The 27718-nt window shown below is 36.0% G+C and overlaps 1 protein-coding gene and 1 non-coding gene across 3 annotated transcripts; one reads left to right on the top strand and one right to left on the bottom strand.

Moving 5' to 3' along the window:
* On the bottom strand, positions 1-25369 carry PSMA3 (proteasome 20S subunit alpha 3). Of its 2 annotated transcripts, none has more exons than XM_069487258.1 (11): positions 25270-25369; positions 22704-22786; positions 15807-15930; positions 11682-11783; positions 11529-11602; positions 8832-8883; positions 7917-7982; positions 4791-4837; positions 2555-2622; positions 1586-1650; positions 1-1188 (listed from the first exon to the last, which is right to left on the bottom strand). In XM_069487258.1, the coding sequence occupies exons 1-11, from the start codon at positions 25288-25290 to the stop codon at positions 1144-1146; spliced, it is 747 nt and encodes a 248-aa protein (XP_069343359.1). In that variant the 5' UTR covers positions 25291-25369; the 3' UTR covers positions 1-1143. The 2 variants fall into 2 exon arrangements, with proteins under 2 accessions (XP_069343359.1, XP_069343358.1); XM_069487257.1 differs by having other exon boundaries at positions 12-1188; positions 8832-8904.
* A 2000-nt stretch (positions 25370-27369) lies between these two features.
* TRNAK-CUU (transfer RNA lysine (anticodon CUU)) lies at positions 27370-27442 on the top strand. Its single transcript has one exon. It is a non-coding gene; the product is annotated as a tRNA-Lys (tRNA).
* The last annotated feature ends 276 nt before the right edge of the window (positions 27443-27718 follow it).

The raw sequence follows: 27718 nt of genomic DNA, 5'->3' as shown, positions 1-27718 counted from the left end.
CGTGCCATTCATACTCTGGAACTTTGGTAAAGTATAGGAATGGCCACGGATTGGCTCAGGGATAGTCAATTTATCTGTCTGTTAATGGATGCAACTTAGTATTCAGGTGTTTTTCCAAGGCCAACACTTGTGTGATTCTCAGTTAAATATATGAGATGTAAAATGTAGCAGGTAATGTTACATAAAAGAAGCCATGGTAATGAAATATTGGTTTTGAGCTGTTTGTATAGTAGTTAGCTATTCAGGTATAATGATTTGCTATTTAAACTACATAAATGCTCAAAGTCCAGCAGTATCCTGCAGCTAAACTCTGTAACCAGATTACCTTCTTAGGAAATAACACTTGAATGAAGTGATACTGGCATGAGCCCAATAAAGGGTGTGCATACCTGGCCTGAGTTCAAATTGTTTGTTCCTGCTGTGATGATTACTGCTGTTCATGTTGTGACAGCTGTTCTTCCAGGCCACATTATTGATTATTCCACTTAGCAACAGTTCTGTTTACAGAGCACTTTCACATATATTCTTATTTATTTTTAGCATGAAAGCTATCTGGTGTGAGTATTTTTATTAGAACTTTACAGATCAAGAAATTTTTCAAGTGACAAAACAGGGACTTTATTGATTGTTAAATCCACTCTTTCTCACCACAGTTAAGGAAAAAAGCAAAAACATTCTTGACTTCTATTGTAAAGGATTCATTTTTGAAAAAAACTATCTCAAATCGAAACATCTTTCATCTGCATCACACCTAAAGATTAACGGTGGCTGATGACCACCAATCATTTCACTATTGAGTTGGTAAGTTCTTTTAATACAAGAACCCAGGAAATTATGTTCAAATTATGTTCAAATTTTAGATGAGTGATGAAATAGGGCTTTGAATTCATCTGATTCCAAACCTTCATTTTATAGTATTTTAATTAAGGAATTTTTAAGTAGGCATAAATCTGTATTTTAATAGTAAATAAATGTCCTCAATTATTCCCACCAATTTTGTCAGGCAGATATTAACCAAGCTTCAATAGTTACAAGACAAAAATTTAATGAAAATTGGTCAGTAACTATGTATAATCCATAGGGCTAAATAGTTACATGGGACTACAGTAGAAATTTAAAATAAAACAGATACTGGAGGAAAGGTCACATATTATCATCATCTGATTCATCTTCTTCCTTCAAAGATTCCTGTTGAGAGAAAATTAGTGGGCAAGTTAAGATATAATAGCCTCAATTAAGCACCTGTCATTAAAACTTCCTTTACTTATAACCCAAAATGAACACTGTTGCAGAAGATACCCAAGTAAAGAAAGGATGATTAGGTAAATCTTGCTGTAACAATCAACAACTATATCCTTGATAGAATATATACATATGAAAGCATTAAATGTCCTGAAAATTCCTTGCAATTTTCACAAGAAATTTTTCTTTTGGAACCAGGGCTGCAACTTTGTCCTCACTGGAGAGAACCTAGAAAATTTCTATCTTTAGTTCATTTGAACTCTGGTGTTATTTAATAAAACTCAACCAAATTTGTTTATTATTTAACACATGATTTTAGAGAATTTTTTATGCTGTGGCTTACCTTAGCATATTTCTCTGCTTCTTCCCTTACATCTTTTGGAACAATTTCATGTCTTCCTTTAGTTACTGTAAATTAAGCCATATATTTAAATGAATTAAAAACGAGAAGTATGCTGTGATTTAACAATACCATACAATCTACCCAATCCACAGGTATGACTCATCTAATGATGCAAAATTGTACTATGAGTAATACTAGATGGTTTGGATTCATTTTTGTGTATTTCCTCCACATGAGTTTATATGTCCCCAAATCAAAGCAAGCTCTTGTGGAGATGAAGAGTAAATTATGCACCATGATTTATAAATCCTGAGCATTAATCTATAACATGGTTAGATTTTTAAAATATCCTGCCTTGAAACCCTGTGGTAACTATGCTATAAAGAAAAACATTGGTGATTTCTTAGTAATATCCTTTATTTTATTTATTTATTTTTTTTTTTTTGGAGACAGAGTCTCACTCTTTTGCCCTGGCTAGAGTGCCGTGGCGTCAGCCTAGCTCACAGCAACCTCAAACTCCTGGGCTTAAGCGATCCTTCTGCCTCAGCCTCCCAAGTAGCTGGGACTACAGGCATGCACCACCATGCCCGGCTAATTTTTTCTATATATTTTTAGTTGTCCAGATAATTTCTTTCTATTGTTTAGTAGAGACGGGGTCTTTTTCTTGCTCCGGCTGGTCTCAAACTCTTGACCTCGAGTGATCCTCCCGCCTCGGCCTCCCAGAGTGCTAGGATTACAGGCGTGAGCCACCTTGCCCAGCCAATTTCTCAGCAATATCGTTTAAAACCATGAAATGGATGTTTCAAAACGTAAACTGTTCACAACTTAAGTCAATTATTAAGAATAACTTTCTCCTCATTAGACTACCTGGTAAAATTGTTTTGGCTTTCTTTATATTAGAAAGGATACCCAGTGGTAATTAGGTCAGTAAAATGACATATATCAAATAAATTCACAAAAATAACTTACATTCACCAACCCAGCTGAGTTCTAGTTCAAAAGCTTTATCCTTAACTTCATCATGTACTATGTAAATTCTAGAACAGAAGAGGGAAAATTAACATTTTTGGCAACCTCCAAACATTGTAGTTCACCTATCCACAGTCAGTACAAATTAGAATGCACATCCCTAATAAAATTATTTATTTATAAAATTACACCCAGAGACATTCTGCAGTCTATATTATTATGAACACTAGACAAGAAAAATTACACGGGGATTGAGATAAAATTAAACACTTTTGCTCTCCCTACAAATACTGAATATACCTATACAACCCAAGTTCAGTTTTTTTTGATACATTGTTTTAAAGATATGGATTCAATGGGAAAAGGCCATCATTAACTGTGCCTTTTCAGGGTATTTATTTTTTTCTGTTCATTAACCATTTTAAGAGATGGGGTTCTCACTATGTCACCCAGGTTGGAGTTCAGTAAGGATCATAGCACACTACAGCCTTGAACTCCTGGACTCCAGTGTTCCCCCTGCCTTATAGCCTCTGGAGTAGCTGGGACTACAGGTAACCAAATATTTTTAAAACCATGTAATTTATGTCTTTGCAACTATCGGTGGTCTCTTCAACCTGCAGCTTCTTGACAGTAATCTTTTCAAAACCTTTGACCATTTTATAATGGTTTAATATGCCACTTAACCTGGCCTTCACACTGCAGTATATTATAAATTGCAGCAAACAAGGAAGCGCTTTCATGCAACATATTGAAGTAATAAAAAAAGTATCAAAAACTTTAGTATAGGCAAGGGGCATGGTGGCTCATGCCTATATTCCCAGCACTTTGGGAGGCCGCTTGAGCCAAGGAGTTCAAGACCAGCCTGGGAAGCATAGCAAGACCTCAACTCTTATAAAAAAAAAAAAAAAAAAAAATGCCAGGCATGTTGGCATGTGCCTATAGTCCCTGCTACCTAGGAGGCTAAAACAGGAGGATTGCTCAATCCCAGGAATTTGATGTTACATTACAGTAAGCTATGATTGTGCCACAGCATTCCAGCCTGGGTGATGCAGGGCTGTCTCAAAAACAAAAAAACAAACAAACAAACAAACAAAAACCAGGAAGAAAAAATTAAGTACAGTATCAGGGTATAGCTTTATGTTATACGTTCCACTGCCTTATATCCCTTACTTTGGAGGGTCTTCTAAAGCCTTGCTATAATATGAGAGCATCTTAATTTTTTAGAACTAAGTAAAAGATCCATGGTGTTCCATTTTATTAAATGATGAAGGGATGGCTTTCCTACATCAAAGTAAGAGATGACTATTATTACACCTGAATGTAAAAGGTGATACGGGTGGATTTCCAGAAGCACTTCAAAGGATTTATTCAGTGAAAGAAACTGAACATTATGTTAAACTGTTGTACAATTCAGTAAGATTATTTTCTTTCTTTTTTAGCAGTTCTAATGTATGTTAGTTCCCAGTGTTCCTGTTATTAACTGACAATCATAGAATGCCTTCTGCTTGCTTCACAACTGAAGAAGAAAGGTAAGGTAGGGTAGATGGGAAGGGGTAGTGGCAGTAGCAGCAATGGTAAACCATTAGGACAAAACTATCAGTTTAGAAGAGATTATGAGTGTTATTTAAAATAGTGTATTTATTATTATACCATAGAGCCTGTTGGGATTTTTTTCCTTGCGTATCAAATGCCTACACTCTTATCAGGAAGAATCATGAATTTCTGAAGCATCACCACCCAGGTTTATTAACTTTGTTGTTGTTTACGATTTCAAATGTCTGTTACATAGTATTCTACTTTATATACCTGTAATATATAAACCACTCAGGTTTTCTTAAGCTGTAAATGTTTTGAAATACTACTTTTCTCATCTTGTTACAAGTACTTTCATGATAAACCTGAAAAAGTAAAACGTATCTTTCTCAAAGAATATAAATAAGCTAGTTTCATGGATCATGCATAAATAACTAGCTATAAACCAATAAGCTTTCTTGGAGGCAATCCAAGATTATTGTAGGCACTTACGAGATTTGAGAAGTTGGGAGCTAACAAATGAAGCCCCTAAAGGTCCACTATATGTCCTCCTACCTTTAACTTGTCACTTAATAGCAGTTTATTTGGACAAAGGCTATTTTTTCCCATTCTATTCATTATTACTTGAAAATGTATAATGTATATGGAAAGGTCAAGTTAAATATTTTTGTAGATGGTAAGGAAAATTCCAATTCCAACTTACATTTTTGCAACTTCTTTAACAATATCGCGGCAGGTCATTTCTTTCATCTACAGAAAATAAAATGTAAATTATATGAGTTAAATGAACACCATTTTCCACTTGTGTAACTATTTTTACAACTTTTATCAATAACCCATATTCTTGAAATACTTAGATATAAAACCAAGGAAAATAACTGAAAGTAAAAAAAAAAACCTCAGAACCAAAGTTTTCTGATTTACAACTTCATGTTGTTAAATTAATATACAAAATAGATATTCTGGATAATCCATAGGTACCACTAACTTTGTGATAAAATTTATAAAAACCCAGAGCCCTCTTTGAAATCTGTTCATAGGCAGACCCTGAAGTTTCAAAGATTAGAAATCTGATTTTCTTCACAGCCAATTTAAGATAATAAAATGCATATAAGCCATGAAAGAAATGACCTACTATATACAAAACACTGAAAAATGAAGGAGTAGGATAAATTATCCCTCAGAACTATTCAAGACAAAAATGCAAAGTATCTGGGATATGAAAAATACCAAGCTCTGAAGAAGAACCAACATGTGAGTGGGTTCTTAGAATACAGAATGCATTTGGTTTGATTTCTAGGAATCTAAATGAATTGTGCAAAGCACAAGTGGGAAGCCAAAAGCTTGTTCACATTAGAAGTAATTCAGCATTCTTTCAGTGAATACTTGGAAATCAGGGTAGAAATACAGCCATTAAGTGCCCAGCTAAAGAGTTTTATACTGTAGGTTTTGTAAGTAACTAGTGCCAAGATTTTATTATTAGACATAAGGGTTTCTGAATTGACACATGGGTTTCTGAACAGACATGACAGGATCAAAATAATGTTTGAGTAAACTGGCATTCATATTTTCTGGATACGTTGCCGGTATGGAAAATGGTGAATGATAAGGGGTCCTCATACAGCAGTCCAGACTTGAGGTGGTGATTCAACTACTGTATCTTTAAACGAGGTTCGTTAATATATATTTTCTTAATTTAGAAATCCTGATGCTAAAGCTGTCCCTAGCACAACTACATGAGGAAGAAGGAACAATAAAAATCATCACTGAATTTAAATTTAAGAATATTTCCTAGTCTTAGGAAATAGATAAATCCATTCGGTGGGTACAACAACAAAAGCAACTAGCATAGACTCTTAAAAAATATTGTTGGGGGGAACACTAAATTAAAAGAGATCTAAGGAACAAATTCAATATGAACATCAACAGTTTGAAACAGTTACAAAAGACACTGTTTAGATTATTGAGGCAATTTGATTTTATGGACTATTAGACAGTATCATAGCTATGGTAATGGTGTAAGTCAATGAATGCTGAAGCATTTAGGGATTTAATGTCATGCCTGCAACTTTGTTTCAAATAGTTCACAGGTAAAATATACAGATAAAATATGGGAAAGCAATAACTTAAGTCTAAATAAAGAGGTTTGTTGTAATCCTATGATGTTCACATTTTTTTATGTTAAATTGGGGGTGAAAGGAAGGGAAAGAATACTGATCTTCATATTTTTGCCCTTATCGATTAAGTTCTACATTTAGTGAATTAACTGCATCCTAGAAAGGCAAACTTAAGCTAGCCTGAAAAAGCACATTTTAACTGGCAATATTTTTACAATGTTCACCGAAGTTTTTATTATTTAGAAAAGAAAACATCAGAAGAAACACACGAGGACAGTGATACAGAGCAGGAGTCAACAAATTCTTTCTGTAAAGAACCAACTAGTAAATAAATATTTTAGATTTTATTAGTCATATGGTTTCTTTGTTCCAAATATTAAACTCTACTATTATAGTATGAAAGTAGCCATAGACTGAATGTAGCTGTGTTCCAATAAAACTTACACAAAAGCAAGCACTGGGCCATAGTTTGCAACACCTTATTTAGAGCATGTTTTTGTCTTAAAGTGTAAGTGTTCCTAAATTGAAGTAATTTTTCTTGATTTTTAGCTGGGATTTGTTCTTCTTCCCATTCCTTACTAGGATTTAACCACAGAAAGACAAAAAGATAGTTGACTGCTCTAAATATTCTAATTTTCAAATTTCCACATAATACCATGGAAAGATAAAAACAAAAAGGAAAAGAGTAAAAGATAGGAACCTAGCACCACACCAGTAAGTGTGTGATGGAAAAGAATACCAGTCCAAGAGTCATAAGGTCTGGATGCTATTCAGATAGGTTTTTAACCCAGGGTTGGGCCAAGGCTAACTGATCTCTAAGGTCCTTTTGTAAACTTTACTAAACACCAAATATGAATGAGGCTTTATAGGAGGTTCTAGAACTTGGCATTAAATAAATGACATGCACTAATATTTTCTAGAACCTGGCCTTAAATAAGGTGAAGGAGTAATTAGTTGAGCAAGGTTCTATTTCAGCATTATTATTAAATGTACATGAAATTTTATCTTACTGTAATTTACCAAAACTGTGACAAATCATATGCATGCCTCTTAGGGAAGTTTCTGACAGGTAAGCAATAAGAACTTTGGGGATACTCTTTCAGTATTAAGTTGAGCAATTTATGGCTAAAAGGAAAACCAGGTTAAAGAAAACTTTTTCACACTAATAGCTTAATTTCTTAGAGAAGAAAAAGTGGGTATTCTTAACAGGATAGGCTCCATCCCTTATCTAGCTAGGAGCAAAGTAAAGATGCATGGGAAAGCAAAGCCAACACTTAAATATAAGACTACTAAGACATAAAAACTGTGTTCCAAAGAAAGAAATGATATAGGAAAAAAGTACTATGTATAACTTTTTATTATAGCTGTTTCTGTGACATTAACTCAAAATTTTAAACACCAAAATTCTTAAGCTAAGGAACACAAGGATTCATGAATGAGTTTCAAGGATTTTGTGAAATTATATAAAAAGTGTTTGTGTTTTTCTAGATTGAAGCTTTATAGCAGCCAACAAAATCATAAAGGGATCCATAATACAACTTTACAGATAATGTGATACCAGCTTTTCTATTCAGCCAGTCAGCAGCGTCAGAAAGCTCTGCTCTGGACATCAAGCCACACGATATTCTTAGACTAAACCGTTTAGTTTGTGATGGTAAAACTTCACTGAATGAGGATGATGATGCAGCAAAAATTCAAGCATTAAATATTACCTGAAGCTTTTCTATTTCTGTCTTTGCAGCTTGCCTGGCTTTGCCAATAGCACAGCCCCAATAACCCTATTTTAAAAAAAGACAAAGTATATAATCACTGAATTAGTATACTATCATATCAATAACTACTACAGTTTCTATTTATATAAGTTAATGAAAAGATGTTAAATGATTTCTAAAAGTATGGAAAAATATAGCTAAACGCATTCTGATGAATGCGAAGGGACTCAAAAAATTTAAAATACCAGACTTAATTCTAGAACAAACTGGATTCTTTTCAATAGAGGTATATCGAAAGAAAAATAAACTATATCATCATATACACTTTGAATTAGAGACATTTTGGGGAATAAGAATGAAAAAAACTTTTAGCATTGTAACAAGTAAAAAATGAAATGATACATTTCTGAGAGACAGAAATATTATGAGTTCAATACTCTAAACCTTCATTTATTGCTTATGTTTTTTTTAAAGGATGCATATAAATACTTGTGTTATAACAAAATATATTTAACAGTCTTCATTTTCTTCAATTAGTAAAACCCGTAAAAACCTCAGAAGAAGAAAACAGTTAAGGGTATAATTATTTAGAAAAAGCTCTAAGAAATCCTATTTAAACCCCACCTTTAAAAGGGATAACATGATATTCACTTTTAAGACATTGCTAATATTTATAATACATGAATGAAGGAAAATCACATATTCAAAATATTATATTCACTATGTAGTTTCTATAAGTATATTGAGAACTACAAATCTTTCCTCTGCCTCATATCCATAGGTTATCAATGATAAACAAGAAAACATTACTTTCCTTGAATGAGTTTTAAAGAAATTTCATATGATCTGAGACTTAAATGCTAATGAAATACCATTAAACTACAATAGAATGTCAAATGATTCAAAATTACTCACATATGAAACACCTGATGGGTCAATCATGTAGAGCTGTGCACCGTCATTCACACTGTAAGACCCTAACATGAAACTGCATAAAAATGAACAAATAGTTTAAACCATGGTTCTTAATACCATAAGTATTTAGAAAAACTACAATTCAATTGAAAACACTGAATTGTAGTTTCTAAGATAAATTACTAATACACATACATTAATTAAATCTGCAGTTTGCGTTAATTAAAACTAGTACATGTTCCAAATTCACGTGGCTTTTTTTGTTTGTTTGGTATTAAATTTTCTGATGAAACTCTTTCCTGGGAAGATAGCAGGAGAGAAAGAAGTAACAAGAGACAGGTGGAAAATAACTAATGCAAGGGGCCCAATAGGTAAAGGTATAAACACAAAAAAAGCTAAGGGAACAAAATTCCTGACTGAGAGTACACTGAATCCACGTCAAACTCTTTTCACCCTTCATTCTATTCCCCAGTATTTCTTCCACTCACTGTTCTGCAATAATCAGAATTGGTTCAATATATTTTTATATGCTCAAGAAATTAAAATCAGGCCATGAAATGATCATATGAATTTGAGTTTCTGACTCACCCCTCTTTATTGAGTTCTGCATCTGTGGATTCACCAACCACAGATAGAAAAGATTAGGGAAAAAAATAGCATCTGTACTTAACATGTACAGACTTTTTCCTTGTCATTATTCCCTAAACAGTAAAATATAATAATTATTTACGTAGCATTTACCTTGTATTAGGTATTATAGGTAATCCAGAGATAATTTTTAAAGCATACAGGAGGATGTGCATAGGTTATATGCAAATACTATGCCATTTTATATCAAGGACTTGAGCAACCTTGGACTATGGTAGCTGTAGGAGGTCCTAGAACCAGTCCCTCATAGATACGAAGGGACTATATTTTCTTTGCTTTACAGTAGAAAAGAAACCACCATTGGCTGAGTGCAGTGAGTCATGCCTGTCACGCCAGCACTTTGGGAAGCCAAGGTGGGAGGATCGCTTGAGGCCAGGAGTTCAGGACCAGCCTGGGCAACACAGTGAGATCCCCATCTCTACAAAAAATTTTAAAATATTAGCCAGCATGGTGACATGTGCCTGTGGTTCTATCTGTTTGCGTGGCTGAGCCATGAAGATTGCTTCAGCCTGAGAATTCAAGAGTTGAAGGTTGCAGTGAACTGTGACATGCCACTGCACTCCAGCCTGGGTAACAGAGAGAGACCTCATCTCAAAATAAAAAAAAAAAAAAGAGAGAGAGAGAGAAACTAGCATCATCTCATAGCAGAATATTGTAACAGCCAACTATCCAATTCCCGATCCTAAAATTATTCCCTTCCATCTTCCACACTGCTATAAGACTTATCTTTCAGAATATATATCTCATTGTCATTATCTTAAAACTTAAACTTATTTCCTTTGCTGAAACTCCATAGCATGGATCACACACTTCTGTATGATTGAGTCCCTTCTTATGTCTTCAATATTATCTCTTAACCTTATACTCTACACACCAGGTATACTTAACTTCTGCATTACCTGAAATGCTGGAAATAACCCTTACCCACCCATTCCCCCTACATCCCACATCCTTTTCCTTGCTGCCTCTTCAGAAAGAGGCCACTCCCTAATTATTGTCTCACTATACCCATTACATACCTTTATCATACACCTCTAAGATTTTTATCCATGTAACATTCATCTCTGTGTCCCCACATCTATGACTGACTCATAGTATATGCTTAATAAATGTTTACTGAAACAGTTCTACTACTTACTTTCTTAAAAAGAGAAGTTAACAGATGAACTGAGAGCTAAGCTGAAAGGTTAAAAATGAAAGATTCTACGTAGTCTGAAAGTAGAGTGTTTCATAATGTAGTTTAAATGAGAACCTTAAGAATAACTAATGTAACAAATGTCCACAGATCTAACCTATTGCCATTAGAACAAAACTGAGGTTTTCTTTAACATCTGTCTTCCTTAGTAATTAAGTATGGCTGATTACAAACAATGCAAAGGGAGGACTACAGCTAAGCATTCAGATGTTAGCAAAGGTATTATTTTGATCAAAGATGACTTTTTTTTAAGTTATAAAACAAGCATGTCTTTTCGTTTTAGGAAAATCTAGTCATGACAAGTCTTCTCTGTGAAGCCGTATTTGAATATTTATGCCTATTTCAAGTCTTTATGCAGCTGAATCCCCACTTTCTCCAAAAATGAAAATACCCACGTCACCTTACCAACAGAATATGTGACCAACGGGAATTATGAAATGTAATTTTGTATGAAGTATCGTTATACAAAAAAGAACTCCATTTAAAAAGCACTTTACCCAAGTGCTTAAAGTATATCACATGGAAATTAATGAGAAAACTGAAGTATAGTTGGCAATTTAATGTCAACCTGGTATATGTTTAGTAGTTCGTGGTTTCCTAAGAATATCAGGGACCAATAACAGAGAATTTATTATAATCAGATTATAATCATTATTATGAGTTTTATAATCACTTCAGTTCTGTATAGTCCTCACTATTCAAATAGTTTTTATGTATGCCATTTTATTTAATCATTGCTATAATACTTTGTGGTAAGAGTTCATATTTTTAAGTGTATAAAAGGCTAAGATGGTGGGGAAAATAAATATCTACAGTACAGATCTGACTTTTGAATATATCATAAAATTTCATACCTGCAGCCGAAAGGTCTCACAGCACTGTAGAGTGTATATGCATGCACATACATGGCCACTCTGTCTGCAAGATGCTATGGGGTGGAAACAGAAGAGCTTATTAATAAACTTCTATTAGTGTTCAAAAGGTTCCTCAACATGTTAACAACTTACTTTTAGTGGAATGTTATAGCCAAAGTTAGATCTAAAGTTGGAAGCTTCTTCTCTTGCTATGTCTGCTAAAGAACGAGCATCTGCCAGCAAACCTGCTACTGCCTGGGGGAAAAAAAAGTACCAATTTAAGTGATAAACACATTTCTATCACAAATCAAAGTCTGTAATGATGATAGACTTATGTAATATTTTTTTATAAGCATCACAATTCAAAATAAATTTTTTTGGCTTAAAGGTCTTTACAAGGCATTTTGGTGCTTGAGTATGAAATTACAATTTGGAAATTTACAAAGTATGACTTGTTTTGTCTAATGGTCACATTCACAGAAAATATTTCTATGATAAATCCTCTTCTCCCCATTTACTGACCTCATTATAAAGAATAAAAACCAATGGTCTTGGTCAGAGTTAATCTTTTCTTTAAAGTTATTATAGGTTGAACATTTCTAATCCAAAAATCTGAAATCCAAAATGCTCCAAATCTAAAACTTTTTTTTTTTTTCCTTAGAAACAGCTGGTAAATGTATTATTGTTTTTTTTTTAATCACTAAATAGTGTGCTAAATGTTCAAAACATCATATAAAATACATTTTACAATTGTTTTTTTTTTTTTTTCATACCAAATCTAAAACTTTTGAATGTCAGTGTGATGCTCAAAGAAATGCTCGTTGGAGCTTTTCGAATTTCAGATTTTTTGGATTAGGGATGTTCAACTGGTGAGTGCATGATGCAAATATTCCAACAACAACAAAAAAAATCCAGCTGGCCACACCTGTAATCCTAGCAACTGGGAAGGTGAGGCAGAAGGAGCACTTAGCCCAGGAGTTCAAGACCAGCCTGGGCAACACAGTGAGACCCCATCTCTTAAAAAAAAAAAAAAATTAGCCAGGCATGGTAGGGTATGTTTGTAGTCCCAGCTACTAGGGATGCTGAAGTGGGAGGATCCCTTGAGTCCAGGAATTCAAGGCTGCGGTGAGCTATGATTGTGCCACTGCATTCCAGCCAGGGTAAGAGCTAGGTCCTATCTCTTAAAAAAAAGAGAGGAAAAAAAAAAGAAGACGATACATCTTGTCCCAAGCATTTTGGATAAAGGATACTCAACCTGTAAAAGTTTTGGTCTAAAGGCACAACTTTTCAGCCTTTTGGCTGAGATCAAGTATAAAGGTACAATCACAAACGTTCTTTTTCAACCTACTGGCTAATAAACTGAAATGAAAAACCATTATCTTTGAAGATTTGTAGTCTGGTTCAAGCTGGTGTTTGGAAAATAAAAATGAAAGAGAAAGAAAAAAATGAAAAGATTTGTGGCTTAGAACTAACTGCAGTTCCTACATACTGTGCTGAGATGCCCTGGGCACTGTGGTGAAATCATAGGTTAGTGTGGGACATTTTAAGTTTGGGGTAAACAACTGTAAAAGAAGTTCAGTTCAGGCCGGGCGCGGTGGCTCACGCCTGTAATCCTAGCACTCTGGGAGGCCGAGGCGGGTGGATTGCTCAAGGTCAGGAGTTCGAGACCAGCCTGAGCGAGACCCCGTCTCTACTAAAAATAGAAAGATATTATATGGACAACTAAAAATCTATATAGAAAAAATTAGCCGGGCATGGTGGCGCATGCCTGTAGTCCCAGCTACTCGGGAGGCTGAGGCAGTAGGATCGCTTAAGCCGAGGAGTCTGAGGTTACTGTGAGCTAAGCTGACGCCACGGCACTCACTGTAGCCTGGGCAACAAAGTGAGACTCTGTCTCAACAAAAAAAAAAAAAGGAAGTTCAGTTCTAAAATTAGATCATTTTACTACATTCCCTTCAATGACATATCTTTGAGAAGCTGGGTGGTTTAGTGGTTGCTATGATAAAAAGTACTGTACAATTGTCAATGTGAAAATGAGGGTAGCAACATCTAATCTGACTCCACAGTTTAGGAAGTTGTGCACTGTACACACATTAGTAATTGTGGTTGCTTAAAAATGAAATAAAATATTTTAATTTTTAAATAAAAATATTTTCCTTTGTATTTTTTTTCAAACAGCTAAGTTTTTAGGACATAAATCCTAAGTTTGGACCTAAATACTTTACAAAACCATTAGGTATTATTGGCCTAGAGAAACTATGAAAAAAATACTGAGACACTTAAGGTACCAAGAAAATTTGGAAATTGCTAGGTTTGCAGAATTTAAAAGTGGTATCAGAATCTTGAAGTCTTTTTTTCTACTGTTCCCTAATGATAATTCCTAACATATACTGAGCACTCATTACTTGTTAATCATTTTACATAATTTTGAACCTTTTAACAACTGTATTCGATAGGTATAATACTATCACCCTTGTTTTGCAGATAAGGAAATGGGTATTTAGAATAACTCCCCCAAGGTTATCCAAGCCAGTAAGTTACACCATTTAAGGAATCTTCTGTTGCTTTGGAGAAAGTTTACTGTAAAGTCTCATAATTCTCAAATCACTTGAAGATGACAACCGTGAAGGGAGGACATTAAACCTTATTTTTTCCAACCCCCACCAATGTCAAATGTTTTACCAATTTCCAGGCATAAGAAGTATCATCAATTCCCTGGCTTTAAATAACAAATGGGGCAAATTTGAAAATTCTAGGACAATAAATTTTTCCATCATTGATGTGCCTATGGTATTAGCATATATGATTTTTTACAAAATAAACTTTTTTTTACTAAGTAAAAGAATACATAATTCACCTCCTACCAGCTAAGTTACAATCTGGCAAGTGTCATCAAAACATAATTTCACTGGCAATAGTAAATCTGTTCAGGAGAGAAATGTTGTTTAGAAAAAAATAATCTTTGAAGAAGCAAAACAAAAAATTATCTTTAGCTTTATGGTTATACTTTATCAGTCCTGTTTGTATCACATCTGCTTTATAAACACCAAAGCTATCAGCTGAATGAACTGGGTCCTATAGACTATCACCCTGCAGAACAGGCTCTGGAGTAACATGGAGACCCAAGTTTGAATCCCAGTTTTTTCTCTACTAGCTATTCATCTGTTTTCTCATCTGTAAAAATGGCATCAATCTTACTTCCACTGGGCTGTGCAGATTAAACAAGATAGTATGTAAAGAGCTCCCAGCATAGTCCCTAGCACACATGTTCTTTTCTTCCTTGCCTCTTCAGATAGCAGGATTAGAATATTTCATTCCCTTTTTTGGTGGTAGTTCTTATTGAGCAAGGTCTGACATCTATACACAGGGTGTCCCAAAAGTCGCCATATATATGGAAAATTGTAGCTATAAATATACCCTTATTGACAAAATATTCATTACAAAATTTTTCCTTTGTATAGAGATTTTTGGGACACCCTGTAATATAACTTCAGTATATACCAGTAGTGTATTTATGGCTTGGCTTGGAGTTGTACAAAGCAGTCACTCAGCTTAGATACCAGCTGCATTAAATAAATATAGTGACATTTATGAAGCTATTAAGGATATGTGCACTTTTCCTTTCATTAAACAACCTGGTGTTCCACCTTACTATAAATGTGTTCTCTATCTGATAGCATCTTCAGTAATCCCCAAAAGGCTGCAGTCCCCAACCCTGAGGCTGAGGCCTGTTTAGGAACCAGACCATGCATCACCGCCTGAGCTCTGCCCACCTCCCAGTTGTCTTCCAGGAAACTCAGAAAGGAACTGCACAGCAAGAGGTGAGCAGCGGGCCAGGGAGAGAAGCTTCATCTGTGTTTATGGCTGTTCCCCATCGCTCGTATCACCACCTGGGCGCTGCCAGAGCACGCCCCCATGGGAAAATAGTCTTTCGTGAAACGGGTCCCCAGTGCCAAAAAGGTTGGGGTCCACTGCCAAATGGGATACAAAAGCTAAAGATTCTTTCCCTTTCAAGCATAAACCTTCACTGGACATCTGTGCTGCCAAGATCTCACTTCTACACGTACTCCCCTCTCCTCATTTTCTTAAGACAACTTGATTTTTCACATCTATCACAAATAGGGTTATGATAATGCTACCTTTCTTTTGGACAGTGAACTGCTTAAACCCAATAATTCATTCTGATTACTATTGTGGCTGCTCACTGATCTATTCCCGGAAATAACTTCAAAAGAAATTGGGTAAGACAAAAAGGAATATTTTTAAATATGACCTTACCATTCCAACATGCCGATCAACGTTAAAAAGACGTTTGTTGGAACCTTCTTCATAAAGCTTAGAAAGTACTAATTTTTCTACCCCAAAGACAACACCATCTTTACATCTGATTCCAATAGCTGTACTGAAACAAGGAGAAAAAAATTCATTTTTTAACTGAAAATAAAAGGAACTTCATAAACCTCAGTTTTAAAACAACCACAAAAATAGGTAACATTTAAAGCATGCCAAATTCTTTAAAACATTTGAAAACTAGAAAAAGAACCAGAAGTGTGATAAATTACATCCATATAAGTGAATATCATATGACCTCCCCCCCAAAATCTAGCGTATCATTTGACAAAAAAAAGATACTAATAAACAAGTACAGGGCATGGTGGCGCATGCCTGTAGTCCCAGCTACTCGGGAGGCTGAGGCAGTAGGATCGCTTAAGCCCAGGAGTTTGAGGTTGCTGTGAGCTAGACTGACGCCACGGCACTGACTCTAGCCCAGGCAACAGAGTGAGACTCTGTCTCAAAAAAAAAATAAATAAATAAATAAATAAACAAGTACAAATAATTTGCCAACAAAATATGCACATCATGGCATACTGCCTGGCATATCACAGTAATGTTATAAACAAATATTGACTAAATTCACATCCATTAAAAATGGTACATAATATACAAAGAAAAGACAGGCTAAAAAATTAAGTGACTAATCTGAGTGGAAGGATTATGATTTATTCTTTTTCTTCCCTTTGCTCATCTGTTTCTTCCAATTTTTCTGTAATAAACATGTATTGCTTCTACAAGTATATAAAAGAATAAAATACATGTTCTACAACAAATGTTTTACTTTTTTATTTTTATAGACAGGGTCTCACTCTGTGGCCCAGGCTAGAGTGCAACAGCCTGATCATAGCTCACTGTAACCTTGACTTCCTGGGCTGAAGTGATCCTCCTGCTTCAGCCTCCCAAGTAGCTGGGACTAGCCACCATGCCCGGCTAATTTTTTTTATTGTCTTTTTTTTTTTTTTTTTTGAGACAGAGTCTCACTCTGTTGCCCGGGCTAGAGTGAGTGCCGTGGCGTCAGTCCAGCTCACAGCAACCTCAGACTCCTGGGCTCAGGCGATCCTACTGCCTCAGCCTCCCTAGTAGCTGGGACTACAGGCATGCGCCACCATGCCCGGCTAATTTTTTTGTATATATATATTTTAGTTGTCCATATAGTTTCTTTCTATTTTTAGTAGAGACGGGGTCTCGCTCTTGCTCAGGCTGGTCTCGAACTCCTGACCTCAAGCGATCCACCCGCCTCGGCCTCCCAGAGTGCTAGGATTACAGGCGTGAGCCACCGCGCCCGGCCTTTATTGTCTTTTGTTTGTTTGTTTTACTTTTTGTAGAGAACAGAGTCTTGCTATGTTGCCCAGGCTGGTCTTGAACTCCCGGCCTGAAGCTATCCTCCTGCCTCAGCGTTCCAAACTGCTGGGATTATAGGGATGAACCCCTGTACTCAGCCTGCTGCAACTATTCAAAAAAATATATCTTAACAACTTCAGTAAAATATGGAAAAATTAGGCCGGGCGCGGTGGCTCACGCCTGTAATCCTAGCACTCTGGGAGGCCGAGGTGGGCGGATCGTTTGAGCTCAGGAGTTCGAGACCAGCCTGAGCAAGAGCGAGACCCCATCTCTACTAAAAATAGAAAGAAACTATATGGACAGCTAAAATATATATATAGAAAAAATTAGCCGGGCATGGTGGTGCATGCCTGTAGTCCTAGCTACTCGGGAGGCTGAGACAGGAGGATCCCTTGAGCCCAGGAGTTTGAGGTTGCTGTGAGCTAGGCTGACGCCACGGCACTCACTCTAGCCTGGGCAACAGAGAGAGACTCTGTCTCAAAAAAAAAAAAAAAAAAAATATGGAAAAATTATATGTTGCCATTTTAAGATGAAAATTTTAATTATTTCATTCTTCTAATCCTTTTTAAACAAAGGTAATTCTGATCAGAAACAACCAGTCAGACAAAATAAGCAATGCTTGATTATACAGTTTTTTGGTAAAATTATCTTATCTTTTTTTCTTTTTTTTTTTTAAAGATAGAGTCTCACTATGTTACCCAGGTTGGAGTATAGTGGCTTTTTTCATAAGCATGATCACAGCTCACTGCATCCTCATACTCCTGGGTTCAACCAATCCTTAGCCTCCCAAATAGCCAGTACCGTGAATGCAACTTCTCTATTTTTGATAACAGCATAACCAAGCTCTAACACCTTGAATTTCATTGTTTCTTCATCCCCCATGTTGAACTTGTATTTACTATTGATTTTTTCCTTCAAAATTTCTTTTATATCTACTTTTCTAATAATTATACCAGCATTGAGGTCCTTATAGTTTCAGGCTTAGATTACTAGTAAGCATCTTTTCTACTTCTTCAGTCCATCTTACCTAACATGAACAGCCTAATTCCTAGCTCTGTTTCATTTTGTCATTACCATAATCTAAAAAATGGTCCACAACCTAAAAAGTGGGGGAACTGTGTCAACCACAGGGCTCTCAAAATCTGATGAAACTGTGGCATTTCTTCCAAGAAAAATGAACAGATAAAGTCCACTAAGCATATTCGATTTCCTGTTATAAATCCTGTACTCTACTGAATTTAACTTCACTGTCACCGCTCAAACACCTCATGTTCATTTTTTGCCTCCATGTCTCTGAAGTTATCCTGGCTGCCAGAATTTCCTTGCCACTGCATATTTACGTAAATTTCCACAAACATTTGCAAATTTACTTGAACTTAACTTCTGCAATCTCAGTAAGCCTTTATTAATTATTTCAGCTCACCATCTTCCTCACTATTTAGAATCTAAAACATTCTTTATTCTAAACTAGAAGTTTTCTAACTATAGTTTGTAAACCTTCAGAAATCCCTGAGATTCTTTCAGGGTGTCCCGTGAGGTCACAATTATATTCATAAAAGTACAAAGACTTCATTTGTTCCTTTTCTACTGTGTGGACATTTGCACTGATGATACAGAAGCGGGGTGGGTAAGACTGCTGACACTTTAACATGAATCAAGGCAGTGGCAACAAATAGTACTAGTAAACTGCTAATAGCTGTATTCTTCACTGCCATGCTCTCAGTTAAAAAAAAAAAAAGCCACTTTTAGTTAAGAATGTCCTTGATGAAGCAATACTTTTATTAAGTCTCAACCTTTGAGTACCTGTATTTTTAATATTCTAGTAATGAAATGGTAGGTGCTCAAGGTACTTCTGCTACACACCAAAATATGATAGCTGTCTCAAGGAAAAAGTATCTATATAACTTTTTTTAGTTGTTTTTTTTTCATAAATACTGTTTTTACCTTCAACAAATGTTAGACAAACTGTGGTTATTTATACTTAGGTATATGGCAGACATTTTTTCTAAAGTGAAAAAAGTAAACATGTCACCTCAAGGAAAACTGACAGTGTTTGTTGCCAATGATAAAATTCAAGTTTTCCAATGGGCATGGTAGCTCACACCTGTAATCCTAGCAATTTGGGAGGCTGAGGCGGGAGGATCGCTTAAGGCCAGGAGTCCAAAACCACCCTGAGCAACACAGCAAAACCCCTCCTCTACAAAATATAGAAAAATTTTAGCCCACCACGGTGGTGTATGCCTATACTCCCAGTTACTTGGGAGCTAAGGCAGGAGGATTGCTTGAGCCCAGGAGTTTGAGGTTGCAGTGAACTATGATGACACCCCACACTCTAGCCAGCGCAACAGAGCTAAACCCTGTCTCCAGAAACAAAAATTCAAGTTTTTAAGCAAAAGTAGTAATTTTAGAAAACATATTCACCACTATATTCATTCACTATAAGCCTGTCTACTTCTCAATATTTGCAAACTTTTATGTTGAGATTGGTGGTGATATTAACAAATGTGATGTTTTTGATAATTTATTTAAAAATATGTCAAATTTGGAAGATCTGTTATAAGTCAGTGAATCAGTGTTTTCCAAATGATCAATTCATGATGTTACAAAATCACGCATAGATAAAAGATCAAAAGTATAAGACAGCCCAATGGAGTTAATGTAACAAAACGCAAAAAGTTCACCCATATGTTTTCAGACTCCAACTTTAAGAAACTACCATTTATTCAATTTTGCTGCAGTACCAAAGGACAATATCCATAATTATCTGAAAAGGCTATTAAAAGAGTCTCCACTTTTCCAGCTACGAATCTGTGTCAAGGCTGATGTGCTTCATATGCTTCAACAAAATATAATGGATTGAATGAAGATAGGAGAATTCCACTGTCTTTTTAAACTAAGACTGAGATTTGCAAAAATATAAAACAGTGCCATTCTTCTCACTATATTTTATATTTTGGAAAAGTTATTTTTTTATTAAATATGTTATGGCTCATGCCTATAATCCCAGGGACTCAGGAGTCTGAAGCGGGAAAAATCACTGGAAGCCAGGAATTTGAGACCAGCATGGGCAATGCAGCAAGACCCCACATCTCTAAAAAAAATTTAAAAAATTATCTGGGCATGGTGGCATGTTCCTGTAATCCCAGCTACTTGGAAGGCTGAAATAGGAGGATCTTTTGAACCCAGGAGTTCAAGACTGCAATGAACTACGATCATGCCACTGCATTTCAGCCTGGGTTACAGAACGAGACACTACCTCTTTAAAAAAAAAAAAAAGTTATTACTATTAATTAAAAGTTTTAAAAATCAATGTCAATATGCAATTGTGTTTGTTATTTTAAATGAATACATTTAAATTTTCTTCTCAGTTTTTACTTCTAATATGATAAATTATTAACAGAACAAATAACCTGCATTAATCAAAAGTCTTTGGGATCATAGTAATTACTGACAGAACCTATAGTCTACATAAAAAAATGCTTTCTGAGGTCCTCAATAATTTCTAAAAGCATAAAGGGCTCCAGAAACCAAAATTCTGTGTACACTTTTATTCTAAACAATCCAGTCCTTGTATTATACAACCTTCTTTTTATACCTTGGCTCCTCAATGAGACTTTCTTTTTCATATTACCTTTTAGAGTCATACAATTTTATAAAACAGTTATTATCATAGTATATATATTTTTAATAATGTGCTTTTAAGTATTCACTTAGATGCCATTAATTATTTGTTTTGGTAGTTCCTATGTTTAACACAACAGGTACTATAAAATATTTGACTTTTAAATTATGAGATTAAATTTCTTTAGGGCTGGCACGGTGGCTCACGCCTATAATCCTAGCACTCTGGGAAGCCAAGGCAGGAGGATCACTTGAGGTCAGGAGTTCGAGAGCAGCCTGAGCAAGGGAAAGACCCAAAAATAGAAAAAATTAGCTGACTGTGGTGGTGCACGCCTGTAATCCCAACTACTCAGGAGACTGAAGCAGGAGGATCGCTTGAGCCCAGGAGTTTGAGGTTGCAGTGAGCTATGATGATACCACTGCACTCTATTCAGGGGAACAGAGTGAGAGTCTGTCTCAGTTAAAAAAAAAAAAAAAAAAAAATTAAATTTCTTTAAAACAATTTATCTCCTTTTGATGCAGGAATATCATATTACTAGGTTAAATATTTTCTATTTATTTATATACCACACTCTTAAGAAAATTAATATACAATTTAATTTTTCTACTTTCTGTGCCCATAGCACTTAAACATTTTCCAAATGTTTTTAGATATATTTCATCCTTAAGACTAAATATGTGAAGTAGTTGGGGTAGATGTCTACCAAATTATGACAAAAAAGTGACACTTAGATGACCGAAGAGAAGAATCCTACATCACACTACCAGTAAGTACCAGTTAGAAAAAATTTATCTTCTGAACCTCATCAGTATTCTGCCATAGCAGGTTACATAAATCCCTTTAAAAGAGGAACTTTCCTAGTATTTATTCTTTATTAAGGAGAGGAAAAAAAAAAAAATTCTTTTTTTTTTTTTTTTTGGAGACAGAGTCTTCCTCTGTCACCTGGGCTACAGTGCCGTGGCATCAGCCTAGCTCACAGCAACCTCAGACTACTGGGCTCAAGCGATTCTCCTGCCTCTGCCTCCCGAACAACTGGGACTACAAGCAAGCACCACCATGCCTGGCTAATTTTTCTATTTTTAGTAGAGACAGGGGTCTTGCTCTTGTTCCCTTTTTGAAGTTTCAATTTTTAGAAATTTTTAGAACTATTTCCTCATGTTTGTTTAAATATGACTATTTTAAATCATATTAGAGATACTTTATAGAAAACAAATCCCTAAGATAACACAGCTACTCACAGCTTACCTTCAATTTTCTGCTTACACATGGTTTCAAAATATATCTCTCCAGTTTTTCTTAGTCAAGACTTACTAGTTTTTTACAACAGTGAAAAAGCAGGAATGCAGAGGAGAGGAAACAGTAACTTTCCCAAGCCTCTCCTGCTCTTTGCTCTAAGAGCCCATCTTCTCTCTCGTTTTTTTTTTTTTTTTTTTGAGACAGGGTCTCACACTGTCACCCAGGCTGGAGTGAATGGTGAGACCCTGTCTCTAAAAGAAAAAAACCACAAGATGTATGAGAAATAAAAGACAAAAAGGCCACAAATCTAATAGCCAAGGAAAACAATGATATAAATCAAGAATTTGAAAATGGAAAATAGCTAGTGAAGATGATAATGAATGTGATTTCATATGCTATATTTGCAACATAGGTATTTTAGTGGATAAGTTTGGAATTGACTGGAATTATCGGGCGGGGGTTCATGGAAAACATTTGGCTTAGAAAGAGATCTGGAAATGAATAAATAGAGATTGCTTTGAGGCATATACTAATTTGTGCCAAAGCAACATAACAAAGCCTAATTACCAGAAATATAAAAAATAAAAGGAGACATAATACCTGATTAAAACAATCATTTTAAGTAAAATAGTATTTCTTACCTACTGTTTTCCACAGCCTTCATAGCATATTCAACTTGAAAAACTCTTCCATCAGGAGAGAATGTAGAGGCTGACAGGTCATACTAAGGGAAAAAGGCAACAATAAGCTTATAGTAACATCTCTTTCGCAGTAATAAGCATATCCTCTAAATGGCTTAGAAATCAGGAATGTGTTATATCCCAACAATGACTCTGCTTTTAAGAGAGGAAGGGGAAGCATGTCAGAGCACCAACAGTGACTAACGGAAGTCATACACGTTAGATTTCTAATATTGAAGAGCAATGGATACAAGTCTTAGGTAAAGTCAGAACACAAAACTCACTTTTGAAAAAAATTAACACTGTGTGGTAGAACCAGCACTGAAGTCAAAACATTTAAATTTGTAGCTATAGCTGTGCCACTAACAAACTGAAGGACTTAACAAATCATTCAGCATTCATGAAACACTTAATGAATATCCATTACATGACAGTCATTTTATGAGAATACAAAAATAACCACTTATTCATGAAGTCTTTCATTTCAAATCAGACCAGACACAAATCTAAGTGCTGAAGGTACAGCAAAAAACCAGAAATGGCACAAAGATGAAAATAAAACAGTAAAGTGATAGAAGGAACTACTACAGACTGCATCATCAGGGGAGGCCTGCCTGGGGCAGTGATATTTAGGCTGAATAAAACTTAAATGACAAGGAGCTAGCCATTTAGGATATGGAAGAAGAAACTTTCTGGCATTTGGTACAAAGACATTAGGGTAGAAATAAGCCTAGCACAGTCAAGGAACAGAATTAAGATCACTGTCTTGAGCACTGTTAACTGATGGAGAAAAAAGTAAGCAATCTTAGCAAAGTAGCTAAGGGCCAAACTACATTGGGTCTTCCAGGCTGGAGTAGGGAGTTAGTTTATTATACATGTATGTATGTATTTTGTATTTATTTATTTTGGATACAGGGTCTCTCTCTGTAGCCCAGGTTAGAGAGCAGGGTCATCATCATAGTTCACTGCAACCTCAAACTCCAGGGCTCAAGCAATCTTCTCCCTCCTCAACCTTTGGAGTAGAGTAGCTAGGACTTACAGGAACATACTACCATGCATGGCTAAGTTTTCATTTTTGTAGAGACAGGGTCTTGCTATGTTGTTCAGGCTGTTCTTCAACTCCTGGCCTCAATTGATCCTCTCACCTTGGCCTCCCAAAGCACTGGGATCACAGGCGTTGGCCACCATGCCAGGCCAAAACCTTCTTTAGAGAAGAATTCAGTAACACTGAAATATAAGGCACTGCTCAAGATTCACTGAGGGCTGGGGGCAGGTGGTAAAGTCAGCTCTACCATGGGGTTCTCGAACCTGGAGACTCACTGCAGAAGGGCCGGCCTCTCAGGGTTAAAAAGGCAAGAAGGAAAAACTCCAGCATCGTAATACTAAAATATCCCACATGGTTATATTGTCAAGTATTTTTTAAAGGCTCAGTAGACTGAAACACTATTGATTGAAGTTAATATTAATGTAGTTGTAAAGTCCATTCGCTATGAAATTCTTTATTGAGCATTTACTTACGCAAAAAAATAGTGTGACATAACTTTAGTATCTCATAAATGAAACGAATGGATTAAACTATCCCAAACATAAATTGCCTATTATCAAATTCAGAGCACCAGTATTTGGGTTTAACGTTGAATATCAAAATCTCGGGAACAAGTAGGATTAAATAAACTGAGAAACCCATTATTCGATAACTATTGTGCAAATAACCAATAGACTAAAAAAAAAAAAAACCCTCTATTTCCTATATGGAGAAGTACATAAAATGAGTAAGCAGAAGACTGCACATATGCAATACGTTTAACAAAGGAAAGTAGAAAGCCAAACAAGTTAACAGGTCCAACTCCAAAATCCTCAACAGTATATTGAAAGTCTGAAGCAGTCAAGTTCCTACATAAAGTGTCAATGCCTAAAAGTGCTGTTCAGAAGACGGAACAAAGGAAAACTGAAAGGAGTCATCAGATTTAGCTTTTCAGACCACTTTTCTTATTAGTTCTGTCCCAAGTGGGTTTCCAGTGACTCTACACTGAGCGGTGGATCAGTACATTCGAAGGAAAGAGAAGGCCCGTGAATCAGCAGCACCCTAGGAACTGGTAGGTTCACAGAAAGCACGAGCCTCAGACCATGGAATCCCAAGCTGCGCCGCCTGAGTGGTTCTCAAGAGGCGAACTGTTGCCCAAACCCTTCACACACTTTTTCAGACCCCACAAGTTTCCACTTTCGGTTTCCCTAAGCGGCTAAAGAAAGTGACTCAGCAACTCAAAGCAGCTCCAAACCTCACTGCTGCGCCGCCAAGCCGGCTACACCTGGGCTGAAAATCTTCAGCAGTCACCTTCATCGGAGACGCGGGCCTAGTATACTAGCGGATACGAGACGACCGATCTCCAGACAGCTGGAAGCGGCCCACCTGACCTGAAGGCAGTCCAAGAGAATCCCGGGTCCGCGCACCCCCTTCAGTCTGCCCGAGTTCCCTTCAATGCCAATCCTTAAGTTAAACTATCACACCAAAAGATCACAAACTCACCCCGGTGCCGATTGAGCTCATCGTGCTAAAACCAACGGAACGCGCAAGGCTTCCAGGCCTAAGGCACTTCCCCTACCCTACAGCACGGCGCAGAGTAGTAACAGACCCTCTCATTGGCTGTACTTCGACCAATGGCCTTTGTCTCTGCGGGTAGTTCCTTGGGCTCTAGCCCTCGGAACGAAAAGTATTGTGGGAAAAGGAGTAGGGGGCACGAGTGGTGGGTAGTGCGCGTGTGCAGAAGCAATGGAGGCGGGGTTAGAAAAAGGTTAGTGTTCCTCTCAGTTCCAGTCTTTCGAGCCACTCTTAAGTCCTAGAGTTTTGAGAAGCTGTTCCACTTCTTTATCTAGGAATTATTATTTATCTTTTATATTATTTGTCTCATCTCGTTATTTTATTCTTTAGTGAAACAAAAAGGAGAGATGTTCGTATACTCTTACAAATAGGGAGAAGTATCTTCTTGTCCTTGACGTCCTGGTTTTGACCAGTATCTTGATGATATCCGCTTCACCCTCCTTTCCTCAGGCTCTCGGGAAGCACTTTGCACTTTTAAGGATATCATCTTTGAGCTCAGCTTGGAACTTTACAAAAGTATGAGTGCTCTTTCTATGAGTGTAACTCTTTTTAGTAGAGTTAAAGATAATCCTGATTAAAGATATATATTGAGCACTGACATTCCACGTACTCCATTTAACACGGTGGATAAAACGGTGAACTAGGCATACTCCCGTCCCCTGTGGAATTACCATTAAATTTTGGCCTCGGGTTCTCAATTATTTGCGTGATTCATTACAAGCCTTAAATGGCGTGGGTATGGATTTGTTTGCTTGTTTTAACCAACTTACTCCAAATTACTTTTGGAAGTAGTACATGTGAAAGCGGTATGTAATTTACGCATCTTTCTTACAGAGTGATAAGCTTTTTGAGGCTATCAGAATCTGTTTTATTCTTCTATTAGAATACCCAACACGGTGCTTTGCACGTGGTGGGTACTTAATAAATGTGCTTAATATGAAAAAAAAAATACCATCAAATTCAGTTACCAGTTACATTCTGCCAAGTTATAAAATAATCACAAAAAAATCAGTTTGTAATTGCAAACAAATTTGTTAATAATGTAATAATATTTTAAGCTTTAAAATTTTATATACTTAACTCCTATGTGTACTTTGAGGAATCTAAACATATTTTATGACACATCTTATTATTTTTTAATTGAATACCTCAGGAAATGTGACATTCAATGTATTTAGCTTCCAAATACTGTGTTTTAGGGATAGTATCCTAAGAATTCTTTGTTATTTTCAAGTTTACAATTAGACTGTAACTTGCATTTCTGAACAGTAGGATAAACATCATCCGCTATCTACTCCACTATTACAGAAATGTGCAGAATTCTTTATCTTGAAATGTTCACCAGTATCTCGGAATACATATATTTCCATAGGATACTATTCCATTATCTCCTATCATAATTTGATCAAAATCAGGTTCTTCTCTTTGCCTCTTAAAATTAAAATTCTTTATTATTTTCGTAGACTATATTTCTTTCCTCACAGCTTCTGTCTTTTGAACAGAATAATAACCACCTCTGAGCATCCTATCCCATTGTCAGTTACTCGAAAGAGACCTTACTTTAATTGAATCGAAATCCCTTTTCCTCAATTTAACTTTCTTTAATCAGCCATACCTAAAAAGAAAATCGGTAAGCCCGCTGTTCTAAAGTGAAACTAACCTCTTAGAGGTTGGACTTTGTTTTTTAATGCGGAGCCCAAACATGCAGGAATCCAGTATGCCATTTGATAGAAGTTGAGTAGCCTTGATACACGTTTATGTAAAGAAGATAACATATTGGGCGGTGTAAGTACTTCAAACAACTTAATAAAAAAGATTAAATGACTGTAAGGAGAAAGACTTGCATAAGGTTTCAGTGATCTTCGGACACATACATAATACAGATTCTTAATTTTTTAAAATAATTCTAACGTGCCGACTTAGTATGTTACAAATTATTTTTTAGAAATAAAAAATAGCATGGGAGATTGCAAGCAAATGCATTTGCACATTCATCAAGAGAAAGAAAAATAAGTGCAGTTTGTAAGCGCCCGGCTAGCTCAGTCGGTAGAGCATGGGACTCTTAATCCCAGGGTCGTGGGTTCGAGCCCCACGTTGGGCGATTTCCTGTTTTGTCAGGAGATTCAATTCCGCTCCAAAACTTTTACGGTTTCTTGAAAGCATGTACACTAAGAAGGGTTTTTACACAAAATTAATTTAAACGTTTTTAATATTAACCAGATCTCTGGAAAAAGTCTTCATTTTGAAAACGAAACAGATCGCAAACTGTGCTTGCGCACTTGAGAGCTCACGTCCCCTCCCCAGTGTCCTCCTTAAAACACGGGGGAAACTAAATGGCCACTGTTTAAGACTGGTTTTTCTGTTACTATGCGTTCTT

The sequence above is a fragment of the Eulemur rufifrons genome, chromosome 2 (genome assembly GCF_041146395.1).
Source record: "Eulemur rufifrons isolate Redbay chromosome 2, OSU_ERuf_1, whole genome shotgun sequence".
NCBI lineage: Eukaryota > Metazoa > Chordata > Mammalia > Primates > Lemuridae > Eulemur > Eulemur rufifrons.
Note: the sequence above shows the minus strand (reverse complement) of the source record. Positions and strands in the feature narration are given on the sequence as shown.